General features: G+C 41.4%; 1 protein-coding gene across 1 annotated transcript in view; it reads right to left on the bottom strand.

Annotated features, from left to right (window-relative positions):
* The window catches only part of PCOLCE2 (procollagen C-endopeptidase enhancer 2), a 105,716-nt gene extending 79,862 nt beyond the window's left edge, over window positions 1–25,854 (bottom strand). The window contains exons 1-2 of the mRNA XM_037827746.1: window positions 25,510–25,854; window positions 24,393–24,501 (exon numbers count right to left, since the gene is read on the bottom strand). Of these exons, the coding sequence (XP_037683674.1) occupies window positions 24,393–24,501; window positions 25,510–25,592 (192 nt within the window). The 5' untranslated portion in view covers window positions 25,593–25,854. The remainder of the gene's footprint in view (window positions 1–24,392; window positions 24,502–25,509) is intronic.
* Between the last annotated feature and the right edge of the window lie 1,727 nt (window positions 25,855–27,581).

Below are 27,581 nucleotides of genomic sequence, written 5' to 3'. Positions count from 1 at the left end.
TATACGATTACCCATAGCTGAGAGGGGAGGAGGGGGGATTGCTCCCAAGCCAGGCCGGCCGGCTGGCAGGGAGGAGGAGGAGGAGGGAGGAGTTGTTTACCGAGCAGAGAGAATGAGATAAACTGTGGCCTTGAGGCCGAAGGAGACGGCGAGAGCAGAAAGCAGTGCCCTTTGGCAACGGGAGCAGTCAGGGGGGGCGGTTGCAAAGAGGCACACAGCACCAAATGAGGAAATAAAAATACAAAGAACTACAGCAAAGTAATGGAGGGGAAGAGGGAGAGTGTTAGGAGGAACAGGGGTCATAGAAGTGCGCATACAAAAGGACGAAGAGAGCGTAGGGGAAGGGAGGAGTTCCTACTGGATGAAGAGAGCGTGGGGGAAGGGAGGAGCGGCTTCGGAGCAGGGAACCTCCCACGGCTCCAGAAGCGGCGAAGGAGAGGCGGCCCTACCTTGCAGGCGAGGAAACGGGAAGCTGGAGAGGCGTCCGGGCGAGCGATCGACCTGCTGAACTGTTGTGTGGAGACGTTTCCTCACACGGGGCACCAGTTGCGGTCGCGGTTACTACTTCTAGGGGGAGAGGCGGCCGGTAGCCGAGCCCTCAGCTCTCGGGGCTGCTCAAGGGGTACCGGCGGCGGGGGCTCTTTCCCGGAGGCGAGGGCGAGGCGGAGGACGTGGCCAGGGTCCTCGGCGAGAGGCGTGCAAGGAGGGCGGCGATAGGGACAAGACACTCTTCATCCAGTAGGAGTATGCGCCAAAGAGATTTATTCAGGGGTGATTACAGGTTATATAGGCTGGTAAGAAGGGCAGGGCTGGAAAGGGGGTGAAGCAGCCTTAAATGGCAATACTGATGGGATAGGGGCTAGGATTGGTTCTGAGAGAACGCCGGAACCGTTGCAGCGGGGCGGGGGTTGTTCTGGCCACGGGCATGCGCGCTGGCGGTGGCAGGAGTGGCCTTGGCACCAGGGAGTGAGTGGGTAAGATAAGGAAGCGGGGAAAGGGCAGTTGGGAGAAAGGCGGTTTCCTCCGGCAAGCCTCCCCTGCCAGTGGCATTTTGGGTGAGGAAAAGGGAGCTGCCTTGACCTCGCTCTCCAGGCTCGGGGGGGCTGCAGAGGGCACTCACGCCCATACCTACTACCCTCCCCAGGGGGTGATCAGGTCCCCTGGCCCAGGCCTGGCAAGCCGAGGTACAAGCTCAGACACCCGCAACTATGGTCTGTTAATTTCTGATGGATGTAGTAGGAACAAGTTCACTGAAATGTTGCTATATTATGTAACTTTCTTGGGGTAAAGTAGGAACATGTTGGAAGTTAAGCAGTTATCTTAGGTTAGTTGTCTTTTTCTTACTCCCTTGTTATGGTCTCTTTGAAATGTTCTTTTACTGTATGTTTGTTTTCTTTTTAACTTTTTTTTTCATACAGTTGATTTAAAAAAGAAGGGAAAGTTAAAAAAAAAAAAAAGAAAAAAGACAAACAAGGAAAAAAAAAAAAGATGTAGTGCCCCCTTGAGGAGCCTGTGGAGAATGCAGGGGTATTCGCCTACCCCACCTCCATGGTTGCTAACATGACCACAGACATAGGGGACTGGTGGTTTGATGGGTTGAGCCCTCTACCATAAGTTTTACCCTTGGGAAGACGGTTGCTGCAAAGGAGAGGCTAGGCCTCCCTGTATTTGTGCCTAAGAGTCTCCTCCTGAATGCCTCTTTGTTGCTCAGATGTGGCCCTCTCTCTCTGGCTAAGCCAACTTGAAAGGTGAAATCACTGCCCTCCCCCCTACGTGGGATCAGACACCCAGGGAAGTGAATCTCCCTGGCAACGTAGAATATGACTCCCGGGGAGGAATGTAGACCCGGCATCGTGGGATGGAGAACATCTTCTTGACCAAAAGGGGGATGTGAAAGGAAATGAAATAAGCTTCAGTGGCAGAGAGATTCTAAAACGAGCCGAGAGATCACTCTGGTGGGCACTCTTACGCACACTTTAGACAACCTTTTTTAGGTTCTAAAGAATTGGGGTAGCTGGTGGTGGATACCTGAAACTATTAAACTACAACCCAGAACCCATGAATCTCGAAGACAGTTGTATAAAAATGTAGCTTATGAGGGGTGACAATGGGATTGGGAAAGCCATAAGGACCACACTCCCCTTTGTCTAGTTTATGGATGGATGTGTAGAAAAGTAGGGGAAGGAAACAAACAGACAAAGGTACCCAGTGTTCTTTTTTACTTCAATTGCTCTTTTTCACTCTAATTATTATTCTTGTTATTTTTGTGTGTGTGCTAATGAAGGTGTCAGGGATTGATTTAGGTGATGAATGTACAACTATGTAATGGTACTGTAAACAATCGAAAGTACGATTTGTTTTGTATGACTGCATGGTATGTGAATATATCTCAATAAAATGATGATAAAAAAAAAAAAAAAGTCTCATTGGCAGCCAGCGTCATTTTTTATTCTTCATCTCTACAAGTTAGAAAATCCTAACCCAGAATTACAGGATGTAGAAAATGGCAGCAAGCATTTGATGGCTCCGTCAGATAGCTCTGGGTAGTCATATCACATTAGGGCCCAGAAGTAATGGCATGATTTCTCAGTACAAACTCCAGTGCTCCATAAAATGTCAGGCTGATGGACATACCACACTGGAAACCTAGAAAGCTGACTGTTTCAATTTGGGTGATAGCAGTGAACGGCTTCCTGATCCTCTCTCTGGTAACATTTAGCTCTAAGGAGTATTTTTTTCATGTTCAGCTGCAGAATTTGGAGGTGGTTTGAAATACCAATAGTAAGTTATTGATTTATTTCTCTGACAAGTGTAGAAAAGCATCAAATGTTGGGAAGAGGCCAAATTCGCAGCAACCAAGACCACTGCACCCGACTTCAAAAGCAAGATATTCCAGTATCTTATTTTCAATGCAAAATAGCGATGGTAATAGGTTTAGGCTGGGCAAGAAACGGGATTTACTGCTGTGATTCATTAGAGCAGGCCATTTGAAGTAGTAAAAACGTCTTCAATGACATTATCAGTGATGTGAAGCAATGTTTTATTATTATTATTATTATATATCATTCTTCATTTCAACAACTTGCATGAGCACCTTTATCTTCAGCCATCGAGCATACCTCCAAGTGGAGAAACATAGTAGTTTACTGTCACTCAGTTCCTTGAACCACATGCTTTTTTTTTTTTTTAAATTAAATTCAGTTTTATTGAGATATATTCACATACCATGCAATCATTCATGGTGTACAATCAACTATTCATAGTACCATCATATAGCTATGCATTCATCACCCCTATCTATTTTTGAACATTTTCCTCACACCAGAAAGAATAATAATAAGAATAAAAATAAAAAATAACAGTAAGTTTATTTAGTTTTTGTCCCCATTTTTCTACTCATCCATCCATACACTGGATAAGGGGAATGTGATCCACAAGGTTTTCACAATCACACTGTCACCACTGTAAGCTACGCTGTTATACGATCATCTTCAAGAGTCAAGGCTACTGGAACCACATGGTTTTAAAGACATAGGTTCACAGGTAGCCATTTGATAGTATTTGTAAGTTTCATACTAACTGATTCAAGAAAAGGGAGCAAATTATTGCCTATCATCCATTCTCTCTGCCAGTAAAGTAGTATTTGGAATGATGTTTATCTGTGACGTCACCTGGGCTCTAATACACATCTCAGCTTAACTTGTTGAAAACAGAATCCCTGGTCTCCCCCTCGATACCTGCTCCACCACTGTCTTCCCTATTACAATTGACTGTACCTCCATTTCTTCCAGTTGGCTCAGGTCAAAAATCTTGACATCATGACTCCTCACTGTCTCTCCTACCCTACCTCTTATCCATCAACAATTCTTGTTGGCTATCTTTTGGAATATCCAGAAACTGACCATCCCTTCCCACCTCCATGGCTCCCAGGTTGGTCCCAGCCACCATCATCTCTTACCTGTACAACAGCAATTGCCTCCTAACTAGTCTTTCCTACTTCCACTCTTACTCCATGGTCTATGCTCAACACAGCATCCAGGGTGACCCTTTTAAAATGCAAGTCACATTACATCACTCCTCTGCTCTAAACCCTTTAGTGGCTCCCTCAGCCAGATGTCTTCCATTTGCTTCTCTGGCTCCACCCTCTTCCTGTCTCCCCCCTATTTGCTTTCTTGGGTGATTGCCCTGGATGAACTATATCAACAACTGTCTTCCAGCTGATTTTGGCCACAGGAAACCTCAAAAGGGAGGAAAGTTAAGTCAGGGGAGATACTTTCTTAAATCTTTCTCTATGAAGTCACCTTGGGCTGGCTCCTGGGTTCTAGTAACAGCTTCGTCAGACCCTTGGGACCGAAAATAGTAACAGCTTATAATTCTGCACTATCCTTTGTGGCTTCTCTATCCTTTGTAAACAGCCCCTTATAAATAAATCCTCATTATCCTATTTTGAGCATGCTGTTTCCTACTGGGAACCTGATCGATACATTTTCTATTCACTCACAATGGCCTAGCAGGCTCTCCAGAATCCGCCTGCCATCATCTGTCTGACCTCAGCTTCTACTACCCTCCCTCTTGTTCACTCCACTGGCCTCTTCACTGCTTGTTTCACTGATGTATCTCAAGAGCCTGGAACAGTGCCAGGTACATGCTCAATGTAAAGTGCTCAATAACCATTTCTTGAATAAACCCAATAAAAGAGTTTCATTGATTCCCATCCCAGTATCCTTCTTTGTTGCATCCATAATAGGGGCTCCACCCTTTTCTGTCTTTGTCACAGCCTACAAAATCACCCCTGTGTGGAAAAACACAATCTTGTTTCCTGTCGCATGACTCTGCAACAAAAATCTACCATATTCCCTTCCTTCATAGATATACTCCAGGCTCACTGAATACATATCTTGGGCAAGTGTGAAAATCACTTTTTAGCCAAAACTAAGTATCAGCATCAACAGGATGACCATTTTACTGTCAGTTCATCCTCACAAGACAAGAAGAATTCCCCAAACACAACTTTTGCTCAAAAGATATATGACCTAAATGGAATTAAATACCTAAGACTTAAATAAAATATTTAATGGTGATTTTATTTAATATTACAAATGCTAGTTCACCAAACAATTCTACAAATGTTAGAATTATGATATAATCTAATGTTTTGTTCAGCTTTATATTGCCTTAAGTTTTTTGTTTGTTGATTTTTATATTGCCTACATTTTTGTAAGCTTTTTTGACTCTGAAAGATGTTTTCCCTAAAGTTAATATATTCCTTTAATTCAAATTAATTGTCAATATATCTATTTATTTAACTATTTGAAAGTCCTAACCCAAAATGGTTTTGAATATAAAAATAACAGCTTTCGAGAACTAAGATGGCGGCTAGCTGAGATGGTGAAAAAAACGCCTCCATGAAAAACACTAGCTAAAAACCAGAAAGTGACCTAGAATACCGGTTACAGTGATGCAACAACTGGATGCGGGCTCCTAGCTCCAGAGGGGCCGTATACTTGGTGAAACTGGGAGTCGGCATTCTGAAACGAGCGAGTAAGCTGGCTGGAAGACCTGCAGCCACGCGGCAGGCTGGGGAAGCCAGGGTTCAGCGTATGGAGACCAGCTGGCTCTTTTAAAAAAAAAAAAAAAAAAAAGGAGCAGCTCCAGTAGCAATTGTGGGAACCACGCAGTAAAACACAGCAAGAGGGGGCTGGGCTGGCCTCTTGCTGTCTGGCCGGGAAGATAGCCTGCAGCAGATACCCTTGGGTTCAGGGGAATGGAAGGAGAGCCGGAAGCAGAAAGAAACTCCACAGCAAGCAGCTGGCCCCCAGAGGGCTGGATAAACTCCTGCCCAGGGCTGTGCCCACAGCCCAAAGCCCTGCCAGTTGTCCCAGAGCTGGGAAGGAGGAACGGTGCGAGGAGGAGGGGGCTGAGACGCCCCGCTCAGCCCATTTTTGCTTCGGGCTGGGAGTGCACTGCCGCATGGCCTGGTGGCTTGGGGCTTCCCTTGTGGGACAGTGCACACTGATGACATAGCACAGCCTTCCCTCAGCTGAGCTCCTGGAGGAGCGCGGCTGGGAGGGGGGATCCGCTCGGAGAATCCAGGGACGCTACGCCAAGTCCGGTGGTTTATGGATCAGCGAGAGTGAGAGGCTGGGGCTGAACTTAAATGAAGGCTTAGACTTGTGCGGCGGCCTTGAATCTCCGGGATCCTGGGGGATTTGAACATTAGAACTGCCCTTCCTCCCTGGCTACCAATACACACGCCCCACATTCAGGGCAGACAGCTCCAGCAGCACACCCAAACTGAGTTCTCCAACTGAACCCACAAGAATCATTTCCCCACACAAAGCGGAAAAAAGGTTGAGAACTGACTCGAGGGATATAGGTGACTCACAGACACCATCTGCTGGTTAGTTAGAGAAAGTGTACATCACCAAACTGTGCTCCTGAAAAATTAGATCGATACCCCTTTTTCTTCATAACTTGAAAGAGCCCTATCAAGCAAAACAAATGCCAAGAGGCCAAAAACAACAGAAAATCTTAATGCATATGATAAAACCAGAAGATATGGAGAATCCAACTCCAAACACACACACCAAAATATCGGAAGATACAGTATACCTTGCAAAGTTAATCAAAGATCTACAATCGAGGAACAAAAACATGGCAAAGGATTTAAAGGACATCAAGAAGACCATGGCCCAGGATATAAGTGACATAAAGAAGACCCTAGAAGAGCATAAAGAAGACATAGCAAGAGTAAATAAAAAAATAGAAGATCTTATGGAAATAAAAGAAACTGTTGGCCAAATTAAAAAGACTCTGGATAGTCACAATACAAGACTAGAGGAAGCAGAACAACATCTCAGTGTCCTAGAAGCCCACAGAACAGAAAATGAAAGAACAAAAGAAAGAATGGAGAAAATAATAAAAAGAATCGAAATGGATCTCAGGGATACGACAGATAAAATAAAACGTCCAAACTTAAGACTCATTGGTGTCCCAGAAGGGGAAGAGAAGGGTAAAGGTCTAGAAAGAGTATTCAAAGAAATTGTTGGAGAAAACTTCCCCAACCTTCCACACAATATAAATACACAAAGCATAAACGCCCAGCGAACTCCAAGTAGAATGAATCCAAATAAACCCACTCCAAGACATATTCTGATCAGACTCTCAAATACTGAAGAGAACGAGCAAGTTCTGAAAGCAGCAAGAGAAAAGCAATTCACCACATACAAAGGAAACAGCATAAGATTAAGTAGTGACTACTCAGCAGCAACCATGGAGGTGAGAAGGCAGTGGCATGACATATTTAAAACTCTGAGAGAGAAAAATTTCCAACCAAGAATACTTTATCCAGCAAAACTCTCCTTCAAATTTGAGGGAGAGCTTAAATTTTTCACAGACAAACAAATGCTGAGAGACTTTGCCAATGAAAGACCTGCCCTACTTCAGATTCTGAGGGGAGCCCTGCTGGCGGAGAGACAGGGAAAGGAGAAAGAGATATAGAGAATTTTAACAGACATATATAGTACCTTACATCCCAAATCACCAGGACACTCACTTTTCTCTAGTGATCACAGATCTTTCTCGAGAAGGGACCATAAGCTGGGTCATAAAACAAGCCTCAAGAAATTAAAAAAAAAAAAACATTGAATATACTCAAAGCACGTTCTCCAACCACAATGGAATACAAATAGAGGTCAATAATTTTTTAACTGTAATTCCACTAGTTACTTCCTACATGATATAAAATACACAAACTCTAAGGACAAATCAGTGGTTTTGAACTCAATGTAAAATATGTAATTTTAGACAACTATATAAAGGAGGGGGAAGGAAGGAGTATAGGAACATAGTTTATGTGTCCTATTGAAGTGAAGGTGGTATCAAAGAAAAACAAGATTGATAGGGATTTAAGAGGTTAATTTTAAGCCCCACAGTAAACACAAAGAAATTATCAGAGAATATAACCATAGAGATGAAAAGTAGTGTTTGGGTTAAGAGAAATGGGGGAAGGGGCAATGGGGAGTTAAGAAATGAGTGTAGGGTTGCTGTTTGAGGTGAAGGGAAATTTCTAGTAATGGATGGTGGGAAAGAGCATTACAACATTCTAAACGTGATTAATCCCACTAATGAAAGGCTAGGGAGGGAGTGGAATGGGAAGATTTAGGCTGTATATGTTTCCACAACTGGGAAAAAAAAAAAAAAAGTCAGTCTAACTAGATGACAATTGAATGCTAAGGATGAACTTGGATGGAACAGGAGGATAGAGGACAGGTGGCTCAAAGGGACACAGTTGAGACATAAGGAAAAGGAAATACAGAATGTAAGCTTTTTATCATTGTTGAATCTATTGTACTTCTTAGCTGTGCTTAATGGGATTGCATGAAAGAATGTTCTTGTTCATGGGAAGTGTATACGTGAATTATAGTGAATGCTCAAGGATGTGTGCAGCTAACTCTCATATGTTCAGACGACAGAGCAACAGATGATGGATGATAGGGAGGGAAAGAAATAGCAATGTGACAGCAAGTTAAAGTCGGTGGATTGAGCTACTGGGGGAGGGGGGGTCAGGGTATGATGGAATTCTGTGTATGGGGATAGTATTGTTTTTGCAACTGTTTATATAACTTTGAATTTATTTCAAAATAAAACAAAAAAACCAATGACTTCTAGGAAATAAATAAAAAAAAAAATAACAGCTTTCAAAGTCAACATTAACACTGTGACATTGTATTCTTGTAATAATATACATTTATATTTCAACCAAATGGAATATCAATATATAAGACACCTAAGAAGAGCTTCATTCCATAAAGCATCTGGAATGTGTAACTATACTGGAAAGTGAATATTCAGAAGGCAACATTAAATTCAAATGCCAATCTTTGTTCCTGTCATTGCTATTGTTACACGACTGGGCATGGCAGTGATCAATACAATCATGTGGTGACAGATAATGCATGAATGCAGGGCGGGCAAAGCAGCATGAAGAGAACTCAACTAGTGACAAGGCAGGGGAGGACATGGGAAGAGAGCACCTCTTTCAACTCTACCATCTATAGTCTGCAAACATTTATAGAACAAATCTGCTCCAGAGATCTTTGGAAGTGGATGCTTTTCTGCAGAGATCTATAGCTTCTGTGCTGTTCTGCCTAGAGGCGGGCAGCTGTGGTAATGGATCTACCCATTTGTTCATATATTCATTCACACATGCAACTACTACTGCATGTGTCAAGCAGGCTTTAAAGTTCAGTAGGGGAGACAGACCACTAAACAGATGATTATAATGCAGTGTGGTCTGTGTTGCAATCAAGATACCCCCTAAATGCTCTGGGAACACAGAGGAAGTGGACACCCAGTCTGGCTCAGGGTAAAAGGATTAGTCAGGAAAACTGCCTGGTAATTCCTTTCTGACTGAATCACTCTGTGATTTCTTAGAAAAGTAGTGCCATTATTTTCAAATGTATATAGCTAAGATTTACAGGAAGTAATAAAACAAGTTCATTAAAATTATAATTCACGATTATAACATCATAATAAAAACAAGTGTACTGGGCATCTCTTGGGGTAGCTGCCTGGCTCATGACCATTCCATTGGTTTAAAACAATTATCTTACCATGTATATATGCATCACTAAACAATATATGCTTAGTTGTAATCACTAAAGAACAGAGGCTCAAGTTCCTGCCAGCTTGATGACACTACCAGCATCACCACCCCCACCCCCACCCCCAATCCCAGTTGTTTTGGAGCATCTCCAAGGGATACCTAATAGGCAAGCAAAGCAGCCTGGCTCCCTAGTGACAGTGCACATCAGGTGTTTCCTCTCTTACTCCATCCACACCCTGCTGATGGAAGTACCCTCCCATGAAGAGGAAGCCTCCATCTGTTTCAAAGGTGCTATTTCTTTTTTTTTTTTTTTCTTCAATTCAGTCTTACTGAGATATATTCACATACCCTACAATCACCCACAGTGTACAATTAATTGTTCACAATACCATCATATAATTATGCATTCATCACCACAATCAATTTTTGGACATTTCATTATTCCAAAAAAAAATTAAAATAAGATTAAAAATACAAGTAAAGAAGAACACCCAAAACATCCCTCCCACCCTCAACCCCTCTATTATTCATTTAATTTTTGTTTCCATTTTTCTACCCATCTGTCCTTACACTGAATAAAGGTGGTGTGAGCCACAAGGTTTTCACAATCACAGGGTCACACTGTGTAAGCTACATAGTTATACAACTGTCTTCAAGAATCAAGGCTACTGGATTGCAGTTCACCAGTTTCAGGTATTTCCTTTTAGCTATTCCAATACATTAAAAACTCAAAAGGGATATCTATATAATGCATAAGAATAACCTCCAGAATGACTTCTCCACTCCATCTGAAATCTCTCAGCCACTGAAACTTTATTCTGTTTCATTTCTCTTCCCCCTTTTGGTCAAGAAGGCATTCTCCATCCTGTGATATCAGGTCCAAGCTCATCCTCAAGACTGCTATTTCTTGATGCTCCTCAGACACTGCCTCCAGGTTTGCAGGGAGTGATGAGTAGGGGTGATTAAAATAGGTCTCTCCCCAACTATGCATCGCCCTATGTTACCCAGCACCTAAGGCAACCCTGCTCACAGAACAGACCCTTCAGGTTCTCCCTGCTTCACCTCCCCAAAGCATCTTGAAACAGTTAAAAAACAAACAAACCAAACATAAATAAGCAAAGCAGCAAACCAAATCCACCATCCTCTCCACAGGAGCTAACTTTAATCCATGAGCAAGGCCTTTCCATTCATAAACATCCAAGGGATGTTTTGTACTCCAATTATAATGGACAAGAAGCCTTAGAGGGCTGCTCAGTGCCACATACTAAATCATCTGCATTCACAGCAGTGATGACCTCACAGTTTCTGCAGTTGTGCTTTGTGTCCCCCAGGTTTCAGCTCAAATGTCACATCAGCATCAATCTCTACTACCTCACCTTGTTTAATTGTCATTGTGGTACTTATTCCCCACCCGACCCCTTTTGTACCCATTTTATTGTCCCTCTTTCCCTTCTAGAACATAAGTGCAGGGACCAGCACTATTAATCACAATTTCATCCTCTGAATATAAAACCGGACTGATACACAATAAGTGTTCAATAAATATTTCATGAGTGAATAATAACTATTATTTTCATTTACCATTTGCCTGGCACTGTTCTTATCACCTTACATGTAATAACTTATTTAACCCCTAAAGCAATCTTATGTAATAGGTATTTCTATAATTGACATTTTATACACAAGAAAACAGATACAGAGAGGTTATGTAACAAGCACAAGGTCACAGAGCTAGTAAGTTGCTTTGTTTACCTATTGCTGCATAACAAACCACCCCAAAATTTAGTGGCTTAAAACAACATTGCATTTTTATTTTTTATGGTTCTCTGGGTTCACTGGTCTCAGCTGGGTGGTTCTTGCTTGCATTCGCTCATGCATTTACTCACAAACAGCTGGAGCTGGAGTCATCTGCAGGCTTACCTGGGCTGACTCTACCAGATGGCTTCTTCACCTACATGTCAGGGCCGAGAACAGCTCAGGGCCAGCTGGGGTGTGGCTCTTTCTCTCCATGAAGCCTCTCTATTCTAACTTAGGCTTCCTCACAGCATAGCAGCCTTGCATGGCAGCTAGCTCCCCCCAGGGTGCACATTTTAAGAGAGTAAAGACAGCAGCTGCCAGGCTCCTCATGCCCTAGCTCCAGAAAACATGCAGCGTTGCTTCCCTCCCATTCTATTATTTCCCAGAGTCAGCCCAGACTGGGTGTATGGAGCTTACCAGAACAGGGCATGAATGCTGGGAGGCACGGTTATTGGGGGGTGGTCTTTGGAGACTCATCATCACAGTAGTGGAGCTTGGATTTGAATCCAGGCAGTCTAGCTCCAGAGCCTACACTCTTAACCACTACATCATGCTGCCTCTCCGTTACGAATAAATGGATAAATAAATTCATTAACATTCCAGGGATTTGGGGCTCCAAGGCAAACTAAAGTCTCCACCTCTAAAGACAAAACTATTTTGCAATTTTTAACTGACAAGCCTTTCTCTGCTTCTAAACATCCTAGTTTCAAAAGTGAAGAGGTACTCTCAGGTGGTGCTGGGGTGGGAGGTGGCTGGTTAAAATGAGACGGTCAGAAGAGAAGTAAGGAGGGTTTGGAAGCACTTCTGTGGACAAAGTGTTATGAAAGATCATATTTTAAATGAAGAATGGACATAGTGAGTAGGAATGGGTATTTCCAATGGGAGCTAGCCATGCCCCAAAGGGATTACCATCCAGCTCGAAAGGAGTTGGCCTGTAGACAAATTCTACACAAACACCACACTTTCTGCCTTATTACAGCCATGGAAGAGGTAAAAAATAAAAATAAAAATCAACATCACCACCATTTACTGAGTGCTTGCTTATGCCAAGCACTATCCAAGGGCTATTCATGTACTACCTCCTTCAATTCTCACACCATCCTATGGTCCAACCCTCAGATCCATGACACCAACATAAGAGAGTTCAGAATGCCTGAACAGAGATTCACACCCAGGTCTGTATGACTTTCCAATGCCCATCCCCCAAACCACTGGGGTGGACACATAATATCTCTCCGCCATGATCCCTGTCACCTTGTGCCACAATTATTTCCAAGCCATCCCCCTGACCGGTGAGAGCCTTCTTACCTTCCCCACCCCCATTCAGGGTTTTCCAATCATTCTATTGCCTGTGCCAGCCCTGTACCTAATCTCTCTGGTAGGTACTTTAAAAATATTTTTAATGAATTAACGGTTGAAGCAGGCTATTGTAGCCCAGGAAATCCTGGGGATGCTGTGAATAAGGGACTTTGGAAGATCAGTATTTAGCAATCAGACCCCTATAAATTCATTTCTAGGAGCATTTAGCATCAGTAGCATTGCCACTGGCTTCCTGTGGCCCTCTTCTTGTCAAGATAGTCATGAAGCAGCCCCTCTCTGACTCAGTGTTCTCTCCCTCCTTCCACATTTTGGAAAACACTGTTTTATTATATGCAATGCTCAGGGGTGTCTTGTGGGGTGAGGTGGTGAAAGAGAGGAGATATTTAGTGGCAGGGCTTGTGCTTCGGGCAGCTTTAATACCAACTCCCTGCTTCTGCGTGGGTGTTCCATTTATTTTTAGATGTTTATATTGGTTTTCCAGAGACTTGCCACACCAACTCTCATGATCTAACAAACAACATATCTGAAGAAAACACTTCTTTTCTCCCAAGTTCTTAGAGTAAGAAATTCAACAGAGCCCCAGAGCTCTATCTCCACGGTTGATAAAGCTGCTAAATTATAAGGTGTGATGGTGTAAGTCAAGGGTAGTGGTTACATTTTTGGTAGGGTCAAGGAACAATAATGCACACACATAAAACTTCTCTGTGCAAGGAACACGAGACAGCAGCCAACCACAGGAGCACTTTCCTAACTCTAAGCAGAACAATGTGGAAAAAAGAAACCCTTAGAATTAGGAATCCTTTAAGTGCTCCTCTGATCTCCAGCATAAAGCAACCAAAAACGAGACCTCTCTCTTTTTTACTGTCAATACCAGAAAAATTTTAAGACATCTGAAAATTTATGGAACAATTCAAATTCGCCTATCTTATATACATCTTAAATTGAACTCGGGAGCTTGCTAAGAGTTGTGAGAGTAACTTCAAAAATATTTTTAATAATACATTCTTAAAAATCCCTTCTGGGTGTTCTATTAAATGACTTCTCAATTTAAACTGCTTTTTAATAGAGTTTTTTTTTTTTTTTTAATGCTCTTATCCTTGTGCTCTGTTATTATGTGATGTTTCAAGAAAGAACAACTTTTTTTGGTCATTAATATATTATTAAAGAGAATCTCCTTCAGAAAAAAAAATACCCTATGAAGATTTCATTTTCATGTTTTCACATTTTCTTCTCCACTAAACCCTTTCTAAGGCATCTGCCTGAACATAGCACTAAAAGAACAAGCAGTACAAACAAATGAGCATATTTATAAACATCAGGTTTTAAATTAGTAAAAACATTTGATTTCTATGTGAAAGAGAAAAAAAAAAAGAAAACAAAAACAAGCCAACAGAAAGCCCTTAAAGCAAGCAGAAATCTAAATTTAGGAAAACTGGACAGAGATCCCAGTGGGAAAATGTCATCCACTTAATTATTCATTCAGGATTTATAGTCACCCTGCTTCCCAGAAAGATTTATTGCAGCAAGGAAAACTTTTTAATTCTTCTAGTATCTTATTCACTGAAACCTAACTGGAACAGTTTATGTGTCCTAAGAATCATCAAGTCTCTGAATTAGACTCTCTTAATTAAAACCAAACAAAAAAGCAAAAAACAGCTATAGTGCTCTTATCCCATTTCACACAAACAGTTCTCAGGCTCGGGTAATCAGACATTCTCTGTTAATTGTACTCATCTTTACTAAGGAATTAGGTATAAATTGTACTAAGTCAATCATGGGGTTAAATTACTATTCAAGCAGCTGAAATAACAGAACCTAGAATAACAAATATATATGTATTTTTAAAAATTAACACCCATAGTTAAAATTGAAATTTAAGGCTCCATATAATTCTAAATCCTACATGGAATTTAAGCCCAAATTCCATCCCCCATCTGTCCTGCTGTAGTTACACAGGCAAATAATAGTCACAGTAATTTTAGAGCCCTTGCTATGCCCTTAGGTATAACTGAGCAACTTAAACACTGAATTACTCCCTAAATTCACTATTTGTTTTCTCAAATTATATACCTACAATTGATCTTACCAGAACATCACTACAAGTTTCATTTTTCACATACCATAACCCCCACCACTGCTGACTTTCTTATCACGAAGCCGTACAAAGGTGACAGGGCAGAAAGAAGTGGCTCCTCCTGGAGATTGAGTCTTGTCTCCCACAAAAGGCACGTTCAGGTCCCAACCCCTGGTCTATGGGTGTGAACCTGTTTGTAAGCAGGACATTTGAAGATGCTATTAGTTAAGGGTTGCCCAAAATGAATGAGAGTGGGCCTTAAATCCCATACGGCTGAAGTTCTTATAAACAAAAGGAATAGGACACAGAAGGAGAAAAGACATGGGGAACAGCCAGAACCTGGAAGTCAATGGTACCCAGAAGAGAAAGAAGAAGATGCTGCTATGTGCATTGCCATGTGACAGAAAAGCCAAGGAACCCCAAAGATTGTGGCTAGCCAGAATATACTGCCTCCAGGAGAAGGCAAGCCTTCTAGGTTCTGAAATTATGAGCCAATAAATTCCTGTTCTTAAGTCAACCCATTGTATGGTATTTGTTTTAGCAGCCTAGAAACTAAAACATAAACCAACCAAATATTTTTTAATGTAATTTTATTGGTAACCACATATTTTTAATCTACTATTTCTTTAAAATAAATGTGAATGTCATTTAAATTTAATCAGTCTTCTGGAGAATGGTTCAGTATTACTTCAATATACATTAGTAATGAATGTACCCCAAGGCAATGGTGCAAAAATGCCTTTAAATAATTGTTCACTAGGTATATTTGGAAATATCAAGGCACGTGTTGTAAAATATCCCTGTGATGTCAAGCCCTTAAAAAAGACACAGTAGCAATTTCTCAAGTCTAAGAGTAGCACAGATGTAAAATGGGTCATAACACCTTTTACTCTTTGCATGGGGCAATAATTATTTTCAAATTGAATAATCTAAGACATTCAATAATTTTTAAAAATGCAAAAAAGCCAAATTATCAAATTTAAAACTACTTATATTGAGCATCATAATAATTTACAACCATAACTGTTACTGCTTCTCTTGTCTAACACCCCACCAGAATATAAACTCCGAGGACAGAAATTATGCCCCACCTTTTTTTATCCCCAGGGCTCAGCATGATGCCTAGCACACAGTAAGTACTCAACAAACACTGAATGAATATTTACTTATTTATTAAAGAAGTGCATAACAGTATAATTGAGTCAGAGAATTTTATGCTAGTCTTTGTATACCACTTAAAAGCGTGGTGATTTTAGGCAAGATACATTCTTTAGACTTCAGTTTCCCCATCTATGAAATGGGCAGACTAATACCTACTCCACCAATTTCATAGAGTTGTGATGTGGATGAAATAAAATGATACAATACATTTGAAGGTATATTTTTAAAACATACATAAGTATTCTAGATCTGCAAGCTATACCATGACAAGTATATTTAGTTCCAGCTGAACAGAAAAAATAGGTAGATGTCAATAGCATAGGCATTACCTAGGGAATATGAAGACCTTTAACATATAAAACTTTATGCTTTTTTTCCCCTTCCACATGAAGTAGCTAAAAAAGGAAAAATTTGTCTCATGCTTTTAGCTTAAATAGGACTGACTTGATTCTCATTGCTATAATTCTCCCATTTCAAGCAAAGATCTGTGACTCTGGGAGCCTCTCAATTACTTTCTTCAGAGTTAAAGGGATAAAAAGTTGTTTTATAGGTGGGCATCTGATTCAAAGTGTTAAACTGCTCAAATGTTTGCTGACTTTTCCCAACCCAGATTTGTGCTGAAAGTAAGAATTGAAACTTTAAATAATTGGCACTCACTTTCAGTACCTTTAAAATCTTTTTGGAATAAATAGAAGATAAAAATATTAAATAAAAGCCTTGTCATTTCAATAATGATTTGTGACATTAGGAACACATACATGGATTACTGCATTTTAAAAACTGATTTGTAAATTATGCCCAGTTTTAAATCTAAGAATAAAACTATTTTTGCTCTTTTCTGCACACCAAAAAAAATTGCTATTTTTGTTAGATAATAACAGAAATTCCTAGTGCATGCAGATGCAGCATTTAATTTTAACTAAGGAAACCAGTTTTAAATAACAATCCCCACGTAACTGCTGTTCAAGGCGGGTTCCCAGAAGGTTATAGCTTCAAGTTTGCTCTAATTTGCACAGTTGCTATAAACAAAGGTTCAGCCAGTTCTACTTACTTGTCTATACCTTACGCAGGCCAAGTCAAACTCTGAGCAGAGTTGATTTCACAAGATATTATATTGCTCCTAATGTGTATTTTTGTGTCAGATCATCAATATGAATCTCTAATACGGGGTTGTAAAGTGAGCAATTACAGTTGAACAAATCAAGAAGAAACGTTCATGATTTCCCAAGTTTCCAATGAATTTACAGTGAAACCATTAAGGGAATGGTGATCTCTGTGCTAGGGGTGTGTGTGGAGGCAAGGGTGCAAAGTGCCTGTAGAGCACTTCCCTCTCAGAGGCCGGGGGACACATCATGGCAGGCAGCAACCCAGGGTTCCCTCTGCTATGACTCATCTGTGTGTCTCTGGCACCTAGCAGTTTCAGCGCCCAATGGGCTCTTTGAAAATGTTTTTTGCATCTGTAGCAGTGAAGTGCATCACACTGGCTATGTTTTGGTTGACAATGAATGGTCTACTCAACCCTTCCTCCTTTAGTGATCTCAGAGATGTCTTCCTATCTCCTGCACACTATCTTACTCCTTTTCAAGTGTACACTGCAGGAGAACCACTGTGATAGCCCCAGAGGCCCAGGTGGTGGTATGCCAATATTTTGGGTTCCATATCTTGATGCAGGCTTGACAGGTGGAATTACTACTGGTTCTCAGCTTTTAATCATGGTGACTCTTGCTTCAATCCGATCCTGTTGTCTTCCAAGCCCATTTGGAAGAAGGATGGCAACCATTTTCCAAAGTACTGAGCTGTCAAATCACACTCAACTCCTCACTCCCACCCCCAAACACACAAATGAGGACTAGGGTATTTTATGAAGATGCCCCTTAGGTTATAGTTTGGAAAATCACCCCCTACATGAAACTAAGAAACCCTCAACTCACTCATGGATTACAGAATGTTTAACGATTTCTTAGTCCTCAAGTTCTCTGATTTAATCTCTAGTCATCCACTTTTGAAAAAATTCTAACCCAAATTAATCAGTAAAACCCATCACTAGTTGATGCTACCAAGAGTCAGTGAACAAAAAAGAAAAAGCAGAGTCAAGAGGCTTGACTTCGAATCGTAACTCCAACAACCATGCAGAACAAATACCAATTTCCCCATTTGCAAAACAGAAGTACAACCAAACAGTATGAACAACCTTTGTCCTCAACATACACTAAAGTACTATGCAATATACACTATTATACATAATACTAAAAATCACACCCATCATCATATTAAGGCCACCATTTTCTAACATACATTCTGTGACTAAGCACATAATCAATCTGCACATGCTCAATAATTAGATCATCTCTAACCTCATCATTTTGAGCCATGGTGCTCATTATCCTAAAACCTGCCCATCTTTTGATACTATAAAACTATCTGTCAGAGTTACTGCAGTTCAGGGAGATGGATTTTTAGTCCAATTAGGGTGTCCGATTTGCTTTGCACTTAGCAATAAGCTCTTTCTCTCTTTGAAACCCTGGTGTCTCAGTAATTGGTCATTTGAGTGCATCAGGAAGAGAATCCACCGCTTTTGATCAGTATCAACAGCGTACTGGGCAGTGCCGCTCTTGAATATGTCAAGAGAAATTCCTATGAAAATATTAAGATATCATAATTTGAGGAAAAATCTAAATTTCCAATCTGTAGGTTATACTACCTTACCAGAAAGTCCAATATGATTAGCTAAAATGTTTGGTTAAGACAACTATAATTCATCTTTCTTAAAGAATACAGATGTTAAAGTCAGACTTCCCCATTCTTCCACTGATAAGATATGGAAGTTAATGAAAACAATTAAGTGGTAAAACCACTTTGCTGGGACACATCTCCAGCATGGAAGAATGGTTGGGGGGGGGGGGTGAAGGCAAGGAAGGTTAAGCAGGATATTTCTAACCAGTTACAGGAACTTGAGAGCCACTCTGAGACTCTCCTATCTTGAGGGGCTCTGTGACATTTTAATAAAAGTGACACTGAATCACCCAGTTGGGCTGTATCTTGATTTACTGACGGCACAAGCAGAAAAATGGACTAGATCACAGCCTTTAGCAGATTGCCTTGGATGAAGCCATACCAAGCAGAGTCCTAGCAGGAATGGTGGTCAAGTGAGGGTCAGAGCCTGGTGTCCTCATCTCTCAGCTGGTGACACTAAACCCTAAATGCATTCAGAACTGCTGAATAAACTACTTTAGGCAGAAGACTCTCAGCTTCTTCATCTTCCCTTTTACCACCCCACTATACACCACCTTCTTCACTCTTAGTTACTGCAATAGCTCCTAATTGCTCTCCCTGCTTCCATTTTTACTGCCCTACATTTCATCCTCCACGTAGCAGCCATGACGACATTTTAAAATCAGATCACCCCATTCCCCTGATAAAGACTTTCCCTGGCTTCCCACTCAAAATAAGATTCAAACTCCCCACCCTGTCTTACAGGGCCCTGATCGCCTTTCTTCCTTCATCTCCTTCTTCTGTCCCCTTTGCTCATTCTGTTCCATCCGCACTGACCTCCTGACTTTTCTTCAGACAAATCGCTTTTCTTCCACCTTTACACTTTCTGGTCCTTCTGACTAAAAAGCTCTTCCCCAGTCTGGCTCCTCATCTTAAAATGCCTCAGTTTAAAATGTTATCTCCTCAGAGAGGACTTCCCCATCAACCCTGTCTAAAGTAGCTCTATAGCCTCTCTCTATCCACCAGTCTGTTTTCTTTTTTATAAAACTGTTTGTGGTATATTTTACATATCATAAAATTCCCCCATTTCAAAATGTACAATTAATGGTTTCTAGTAAATTTACCAAGTTGTGCAATCATCACCACAAGTCAGTTTTGGAACATTTCCATCCCCCCAATAAGATCCCTCATGCCCATTTACTGCTAATTCCCTTACCTACCTCCTGCCTGAGACAACCACAAATCTACTTGCTGTCTCCTTTCTGAATATTTCATATAATGGAATCATACAATATTCTACCACTCTGGGGTTTTCCCCAACCTTTTTAGACTTTATTTTTAGAGCAGTTTTAGGCTTACAAAAAAGTTGTGGAGAAAATACAGCGTTCCCATATACCCCCTCTCCACTCCCCAACCCCAACTCCCACCCCCCAATCACAGCTTCTCCTACTATTAACATCTTGCATTAGAGTGGTACATTTGTTACAACTGATGAATCATTGTTAATACATTATTATCAACTATAAGTCCACAGCCTGCATTAGGATTCCTTCACTCTTTGTGTTGTACAGTTCTATGGGTAAAGCATAATATATGCATCCAACGTTACAATATCATACAGAATAGTGTGACTTCCTATAAAAATGCCCTGTGCTCCACCTGTTCATCCCTCTCCTCCTAGCCCTGAACCCCTGGTAACTGCTGATCTTTTGACTGTCACCAAAGTTTTGCCTTTTCCAGAATGGAATGATAAAGCATGTAACCTTTTCAGACTGGCTTCCTTCACTTAGCAATATGCATTTAAGTTTCCTCCATGTCTTTTTGTGGCTTGATAGCTCATTTCTTTTTATCACTGAATAATATTCCATTTTAAGTATGCACCATGGTTTGTTTATCCATTCCCCTATTGACAGACATCTCAGTTGCTTCAAAATTTGGCATTCATTGATAAAGCTGCTACAAACATTTGTGTGCAGGTTTTTGTATGGACCTAAGTTTTCAACTCATTAGGGTAAAGGAACACAATTGCTGGATTGTATGGTAAGTTTAAGTTTAGCTTTGTAAGATACTGCCAGACTGCCTTCCAAATGGCTGTACCATTTTGCATTCCCACTGTTTTATTTTTACAAAATATTTATCACTGCTTGATATATTCTTATCTACTTATTTGCTTAAACATTAATTGCCTGCCTCCCCAAACCAGAATGCTAGCTGCATGAAAGCAAGGAATTTGTCTGTCTTGCTCCAGCCAGCAAAAAAGATACCGTTATCATAATCCCAGCATACCCAACACTATGTAAGCATTCAAAAACGTTTGTTGAATGAATGAAAGATCTCAAGACTACTGGCTTTAACTGGACTACAGTTCTCCTCTTTGCTTCTCCCCTAGGATCTACAGGAGCTGGCGAGCTCTCTTCTGTTATGCTGATATACCAAAGGACCAGAAGTTAGAGGACCATTAGAAGTAAGAGGTTTGTGAAAAACTAGGAAAATTTTTACAAATGGATTCATGCTTTTCCTTGTGAAATACAAATGTCAAACTGAGGCCTGGAGGAGACAAAAGGACTTTGTGAACATTCTGTTGAGGCTGCAATTAGAACCAAGTGTTGGGGACAGAATCACGTGCCCCACAAAAGTCATGTTCAGGTCCCAATCCCTGGTCCTGTGGTGTGAAAACCCATTTGTAACTAGGACCCCTGAAGATTTTATTAGTAAAGGTGTGCCTGGACTGAATGAAGGTGGGTCTTAACCCAATATGGCTGAAGTCCTGATAAGCAAGGGAAATCGGACACAGAAGAAAAGTCATGAGGAACAGCCAAAAGCTGGGAGGTCAAAAGAATCTGGAAGACAAAGAAGATGCCACCATGTGCATTACCATGTGATGGAAAAGCCAAGGAACCCCAAAGATTGCTGGCCAGCAAGAAGATACTGACCCCAGGAAGAAGCAAGCAAGCTTTCAAGTCTCTGACACTGTGAGCCAGTAAATTCCTGCTGTGAAACCAACCCACCGCATGGTATTTGTTTTGGCAGCTGGGAAACTAAGTCACTAGGAGAATATGCTAGCTCCTCTGGAAGTTCTTGGTAGCTACTCATATAGCTACTCATATGCAAAAATAAAAGAGATAGACCTTGAAATAGAATAAACTCACTGGCTAAGAGTGAAAACTGAAAGAGCAAATCTTGCAGTCCTTTCTTTTGTATTAGCTATGCTTTCTAAATATATATATATTTATATATATTTGAAAGATATATATATGTCTTTCAAAAAAAGCTGGTATTTGTAACTCATCCTGACTTCATGAACTTTAGACCAGAGAGCCTGGGCACACCACAAACAAATATGTTACAGAGACTGCTCATCTTCTGCTTGTTTTTCCTCCCTTCCACAGTGACAAAAGACCTGAATTTTAGTGGAGGATATGGCTGCCTGAAATGAAGCCTTCATTTTCCAGCTTCTTGGCAACTAGGAAAGGCCAGGTAACTAAGAACCTGCCAATGAAATGCAAGCTTGAGTTGTGTGCAACTTCTACACAGTGTCCTTAAAGGGAGGATGTAAACGTTTCCTCTTCTCTCCCTTTTTGCTGGCTGGAATGTGGACATGATGGCTGGAACTTCAGCAATTACTTTGTTTAACAAGGTAGCATGCTAAGGTGACAGAGCAGCAGGGAGGAGAATACTGGATTGCCTACCTTCAGGTTCCTTTACATGAGAGAGAACCAAACTTTTGCTGGAGTCACTGTTATTTTGGGTCTCTGTTACTGGCAGCTGACATAATCCTAACTTATAAAGAATCTCTCCAGTATGATTATAAGAGAACCCAAGCACAGAAATAAGGTACTCCTAGATGTTGATGACCAAGTAGGTTATTCCATAAAAGTCTGAGTTGTTTTGAGTTGGATACTAAGCCCAGCTCAGCCAATGTGGTGGTGGCGGTGTGGTGGGGGTGTCAGTGACCTGCCCTATTACTGGGTCAGAAGGAAGGAAACCCAATACCAGCAATAGCGAGGATGATGACAATAACAGTAATGGCTAACATTTATTGAGCACTTATGGCCTAGGCACTGAGCTGAAGGTCTTGCACTATCTCATTTTTACCTTCACACCAGTCCTGAGGTTTAGAGAAGATAAATCCTGGTTACACAACTTTTGAGTGATGCAGACTCCCAGGGGAATCTGACTGCTAAGTCGAATGCTTTACATTACACCACAACAGAACATCCACTATACAACCCCTGCCCCCACACATAAGAATGAGGCAGTCAGTTCTTTCCAAAGGCACACGTCTCCTTTAAAAAGAAAAACCATCACTGGACCCTCCAGTCAAATTTTGATGCCAGACCAACACTGCCCCACAATACCCAAAACACAAGGCCAAGCAAGAATTTCTACTTAATAGACACATAATTTTCTTCAATCATTTTAAACTTTTAGACATTTAACAGAATTAAAACATGAAAATCAAGTAACATTTATGTTTGTTTCTGAACCTTATTTCACACTCATGCTAATATCCATCTTTTAAAGCTGCTTTCTGTGACTCATTCTCTCCTTGCCCCATGTGCTACAATAACATAATAAAACCTGTGTCAGTTCATTAGACATAGATATTTTTATAGAAGGACATCAGTGCATGTAAGAGCCAAGTTGTATATTATGGGAATGGAGGCATATCTGTCAAATGATCCTTCTTGGTGTGAATGCCTCTTTGCAAAATAAGCTTTGCTTTGCATAAAAGTTGGGTTTACAAACAGTTCGACGTCGTTAGTTTATATAACTGTTCTAAGCCTCAGCTACCTCATCTATAGAATGAGGATAATAATAGTTACCTTCTCACAGTTGGATTCAATGAGGATTATGCTTGTTAACTGCTTGGCATGGTGCCTGGCACACAGTAAGTGCTCAATAAATGGTAGCTGTTTTAAAAATCATAATCAGTGGGGGGCACAATCTGAGTGAAGTTCCTGGTAATCCAATGTGGCCAATTACCAAGCAACTTCCCAATAAAAAATGAAGATAACACTCACTGCTACATTCGCTGGAAAGATGACTCAATTTAGCTGACTCTAAATCCAGACATTTTTGTTCTTGGCTGGCTGTCTCCAAATCAAGCTACTTATCTTGACTCAACATAATCTACACTCTTACTAACCAGCATGGCATTTTATTAACCCTGGTTTGCTCTTTGGGCTTTTTGTTGTGGTTGTTGCTGTTATTCTCTACTCTTAGATTGCCTTTAGTACAGGTTTCAATCCAGGGATGTTCTTTGGGATTTTTTCCTTTTTTTTTCTAATGGATATAAAGGAGTCAGGAGTAAGTACCACCTTTGATCTTCTATTTCCCACTGGGAGACATTTATGCAAGGCTCAGGCTTAGGCAACAAATAGCTACTAACAGTCATTAACAACAGGCTTTTGACTAACTAAAAGTTGCCCTAATTTCGAATCCATAAAATTCAACTGAGTCAGGCTGGGCTTTCAGTAACACATCTGCTTTAAGAATTTATTCCTTCAAACACTATCTTGTGCCCTTTCTAATCACTAATGCAGAACACCACTAGTTCTATTAACAAAAATCTCCCAAATAGTTGAAGTAAGTCCAACATTTCACTACTCCAGCCATTTGCCCCTAACCCAAATCCTGACACCAGAGGAAAAAAGCAGCAGATTTCCACTGTTTCCAATACCTACTTTCAGGGGAATACCTTTTTTTAAAAATGCTTACTGTGATTTTCCAAGTGCATTTGCTATTTGGAGGGTACACTCCAGGAAAACCTTCACTGCCAATAAATCCAGACTCTCCGGTAAGAATGCCGCCACATGTGAAAACAGGTCTGGGAAAATAAAAGAGGAAAGGCATCTTAATTTGAAATACAGTCTAACATCTAATGTCAGCTTCAGAAAGGTGTTGCATATGAATATGGGTAAAAGCTCATGCTGATGAATAAATGTCTGCAACATATAAGGGATCTGAAAGCTTGCTAGCATTTAAAATATTTAAATTATAGCTGGTAAAGCATTAGGTCTAGCTACCATCTGTTGTTTCATTATAGTAACACAAGATCAAACAAACAAACAAGCAAGCAAGCAAGCAAAAAACCCAATCAAGTTTTCCAAGTGATGGTAAAACCTATTAGGAAATTGGTAAAAGGATCAATTTACCGAGGGGTTGCTGGTGGAGAAGACCAGTCCTACTGAATGATGTGCACAGTTTTAAACGTAGGCAAGGAACTAGTTAATATAAAAAGTTTTAAGTTCCCAGATTTAGGGCGATGCCTCCTTCTCCGTCCCTTTTCTGAAAATTGTTGGCCAGTGGCAAAGCCTCCCATTAAAGGGGGAGGTTGACGGCGAAGGAGGTGGAAGAGGAGATGCTAACGTTGGCCATCAGCGGGGTCCCCAGCTTGGTGGCGGGCGAAGAGTTAACTTCCAGGGAGCCGTTTCCTGGGCGCCACGCACGACTCGGGTTTGACCCCAGGCTTACTCCTCTGGGCAAAGCCTCTCCGCAGGAAGAAAGCAGAAGTAAACGAAAGTACACAAATTTGGGCCCTAGTGATCGCCCCCAACCCGCATATGCATTTGAGAAGTGGAGAAGCCAAGTCAGATTACGCCCCCGCCACGTGGTGGCCGGGCCGGCCGAGTTAGGGGTGCAGCAGGGAGCCCCGCGGCAGGCGCGGTCCTGGGGGTCCTAGAAGGCGACCACGCTGAAGGCTCAGCGCCAGGGGCTGAGCGAAGGGTCGCGTGCTAGATCCCCCGGGAGCTCCGAAGCGGATTGAGAAAGGCGGCCGGGGAAGCTGCAGGGAGAGAGGGAAGAAGGATGGGAGCCCGCGCAGGGGTCGTGTTACCTCTCTGGGGACTGCTGCATTGAGAACTGCGCGGCGGCAGCCAGCAGCAGGCAGAGCCGGGCCCAGGCGCTCGCGCCCCTCATGGCTGGTGTAGACGCTCCGGACTCGCACCCCACCGGCTTGCACGCCGGCTCACACTTCACCCGGCTTGCACGCCGGCGCGCAGACCGGCTCACTCGCTGGCATACACACTAGCTCACACACCGCCTGTCTCGCGCACACACCCACACACACACAGCCGCTGGCCAGCCCAGGTAGCCGCGTGTGCGCGGCAGGCGAGGTGAGCGCGCTTTTAAACGCGATTACCGTGGAGTCTGACTCGACGCTTAATTTCCCCTGAGGGGTTGCTCTGGCAGCCACAGGCCACAGCTGAATATCCCGTTTGTTCTCGGTGGCAGGAGGGGCGGCTCCGAGGCCAGGGCCGCCTCCTCTCCAACAGGAGGGCGGGCGTCTAGTCCTGGCATCCCGGGACCCACTGCCCACCTCCTGGCTGCAGCGTCTGCGGGGCGAAGGATGAGGGGGACCCCCGCAGAGTGGTACCCAAGCGGAACCTCGCTCCGTGATCCACAGAAAAGTCACTGGGAGGGGTTGTTTGTTTGCTTTGGGGAGTGTTTTTTCCCCAGTTGCTTTTAAGCAAAAAAGTATTATCGCTTGCTGGTTGCTGGAAAACCCAAAAAACTTCTTTATTTCTGACTCCTTCAAGCCTCAGATCCAAGTAAAGAAAAGGGGAAATATACTAGGGATCTTGTTCTTACTTTAAACACACACATACACACACAATCTCAGATTATTTTCTGCTTTTTACTCCTGTGTGAGAATTACCAGGGAGATAGTTTCTGTGTAGGGATTTAGAAATGCGTTTTCAGTCAAGGTATGTATAAGTGACTTGTCATTAAGAATGAAGTATGTCAAATATGATGACAACGAGAATCATGTCGACAATCTGAAAATGGTGTTTCTTTGCTGGTATCTCTGTTCTTAAAAGAGCTTTGCCAACCATTTCTTTCTGTGGTATCCATGAGTTAAATTTTACAGAGAATTTGTTTTTTTAAGAACGATTCCAACCTCGTGGAATCAAGGCTTTGCTTTACTTAATTATAGGGGAAAAATGAAACATTTATTTTTGTTAAATGCTTCCCAGTAACCAGGGATTAATAAAAGAAAAACAAAAACAGACTGGATTCAGGAGACAACTGAAATTTTTAAACAACCACACCACCACAAGAGATATAACTTAACTTAAATGCCTCAATTTGTTGTTACTTCTAAGTTATTTTCACCTTTCTAAGCCAAAAAATAAAAAAAAAGCATTAAAGTGGTACTAATCAACACTCTATTTCTAATTTCTAATAACTGATTTATAATGTTAGGAACACAAGCACTCCAGCAAAGAAAGAAGTAAAAACTGGCCATAAGTAACAGATTAAGAACTAAAAAAAAACAACAAAAAAACAAAATCCATGGAACTACACTACACAAACAGTGAACCCTAAGTTAAACCATGGGCTTTAATTAACAGTACAATTATAAAAATGTGCTATCACCATTGTAACAAATATTCCACACCAATGCAAGCTGTTGATGGTGGGGTGATATTTGGGAATCCTGTATTTTGTGCATGATTGTTCTGCAAACCCACAACTTCTCTAATAAAGAAAAAGAATGGATAGAGGAAAAAAAACATTGGCCATTGAGAATAATCTGACTTTTAATAATGGGAGATTCCAGTAGCTTATACTGTAGGAACCAAAACTTCCCCTGAGGTTTAGATTATTTTACATTTTTGAGAAAGTAAAGGAACAAAACACTAAAAACTAATTTTATTTTTTTAAATGCTCTAATATCACCACACCCTGCATGACTTAAGAAAAAAGGATTACAGAGTTTGGCAAACTACATTATATCCTGAAACTTACACCCTCAATCCAATAAAAAGTGCTTAAAAACAGCAAAGAGGAAAATAAATGACTGTTTACTTTGCACATATTTCAAGAATGTGTTACCCAACAGCATAAATGTTTTAGATGATATTTTATTAAAAAGTCATAGTTTCAAATTATAAAGTTAAAATA

Source organism: Choloepus didactylus, chromosome 1 (assembly GCF_015220235.1).
Source record: "Choloepus didactylus isolate mChoDid1 chromosome 1, mChoDid1.pri, whole genome shotgun sequence".
Taxonomy (NCBI): Eukaryota; Metazoa; Chordata; class Mammalia; order Pilosa; family Megalonychidae; genus Choloepus; species Choloepus didactylus.
Note: the sequence above shows the minus strand (reverse complement) of the source record. Positions and strands in the feature narration are given on the sequence as shown.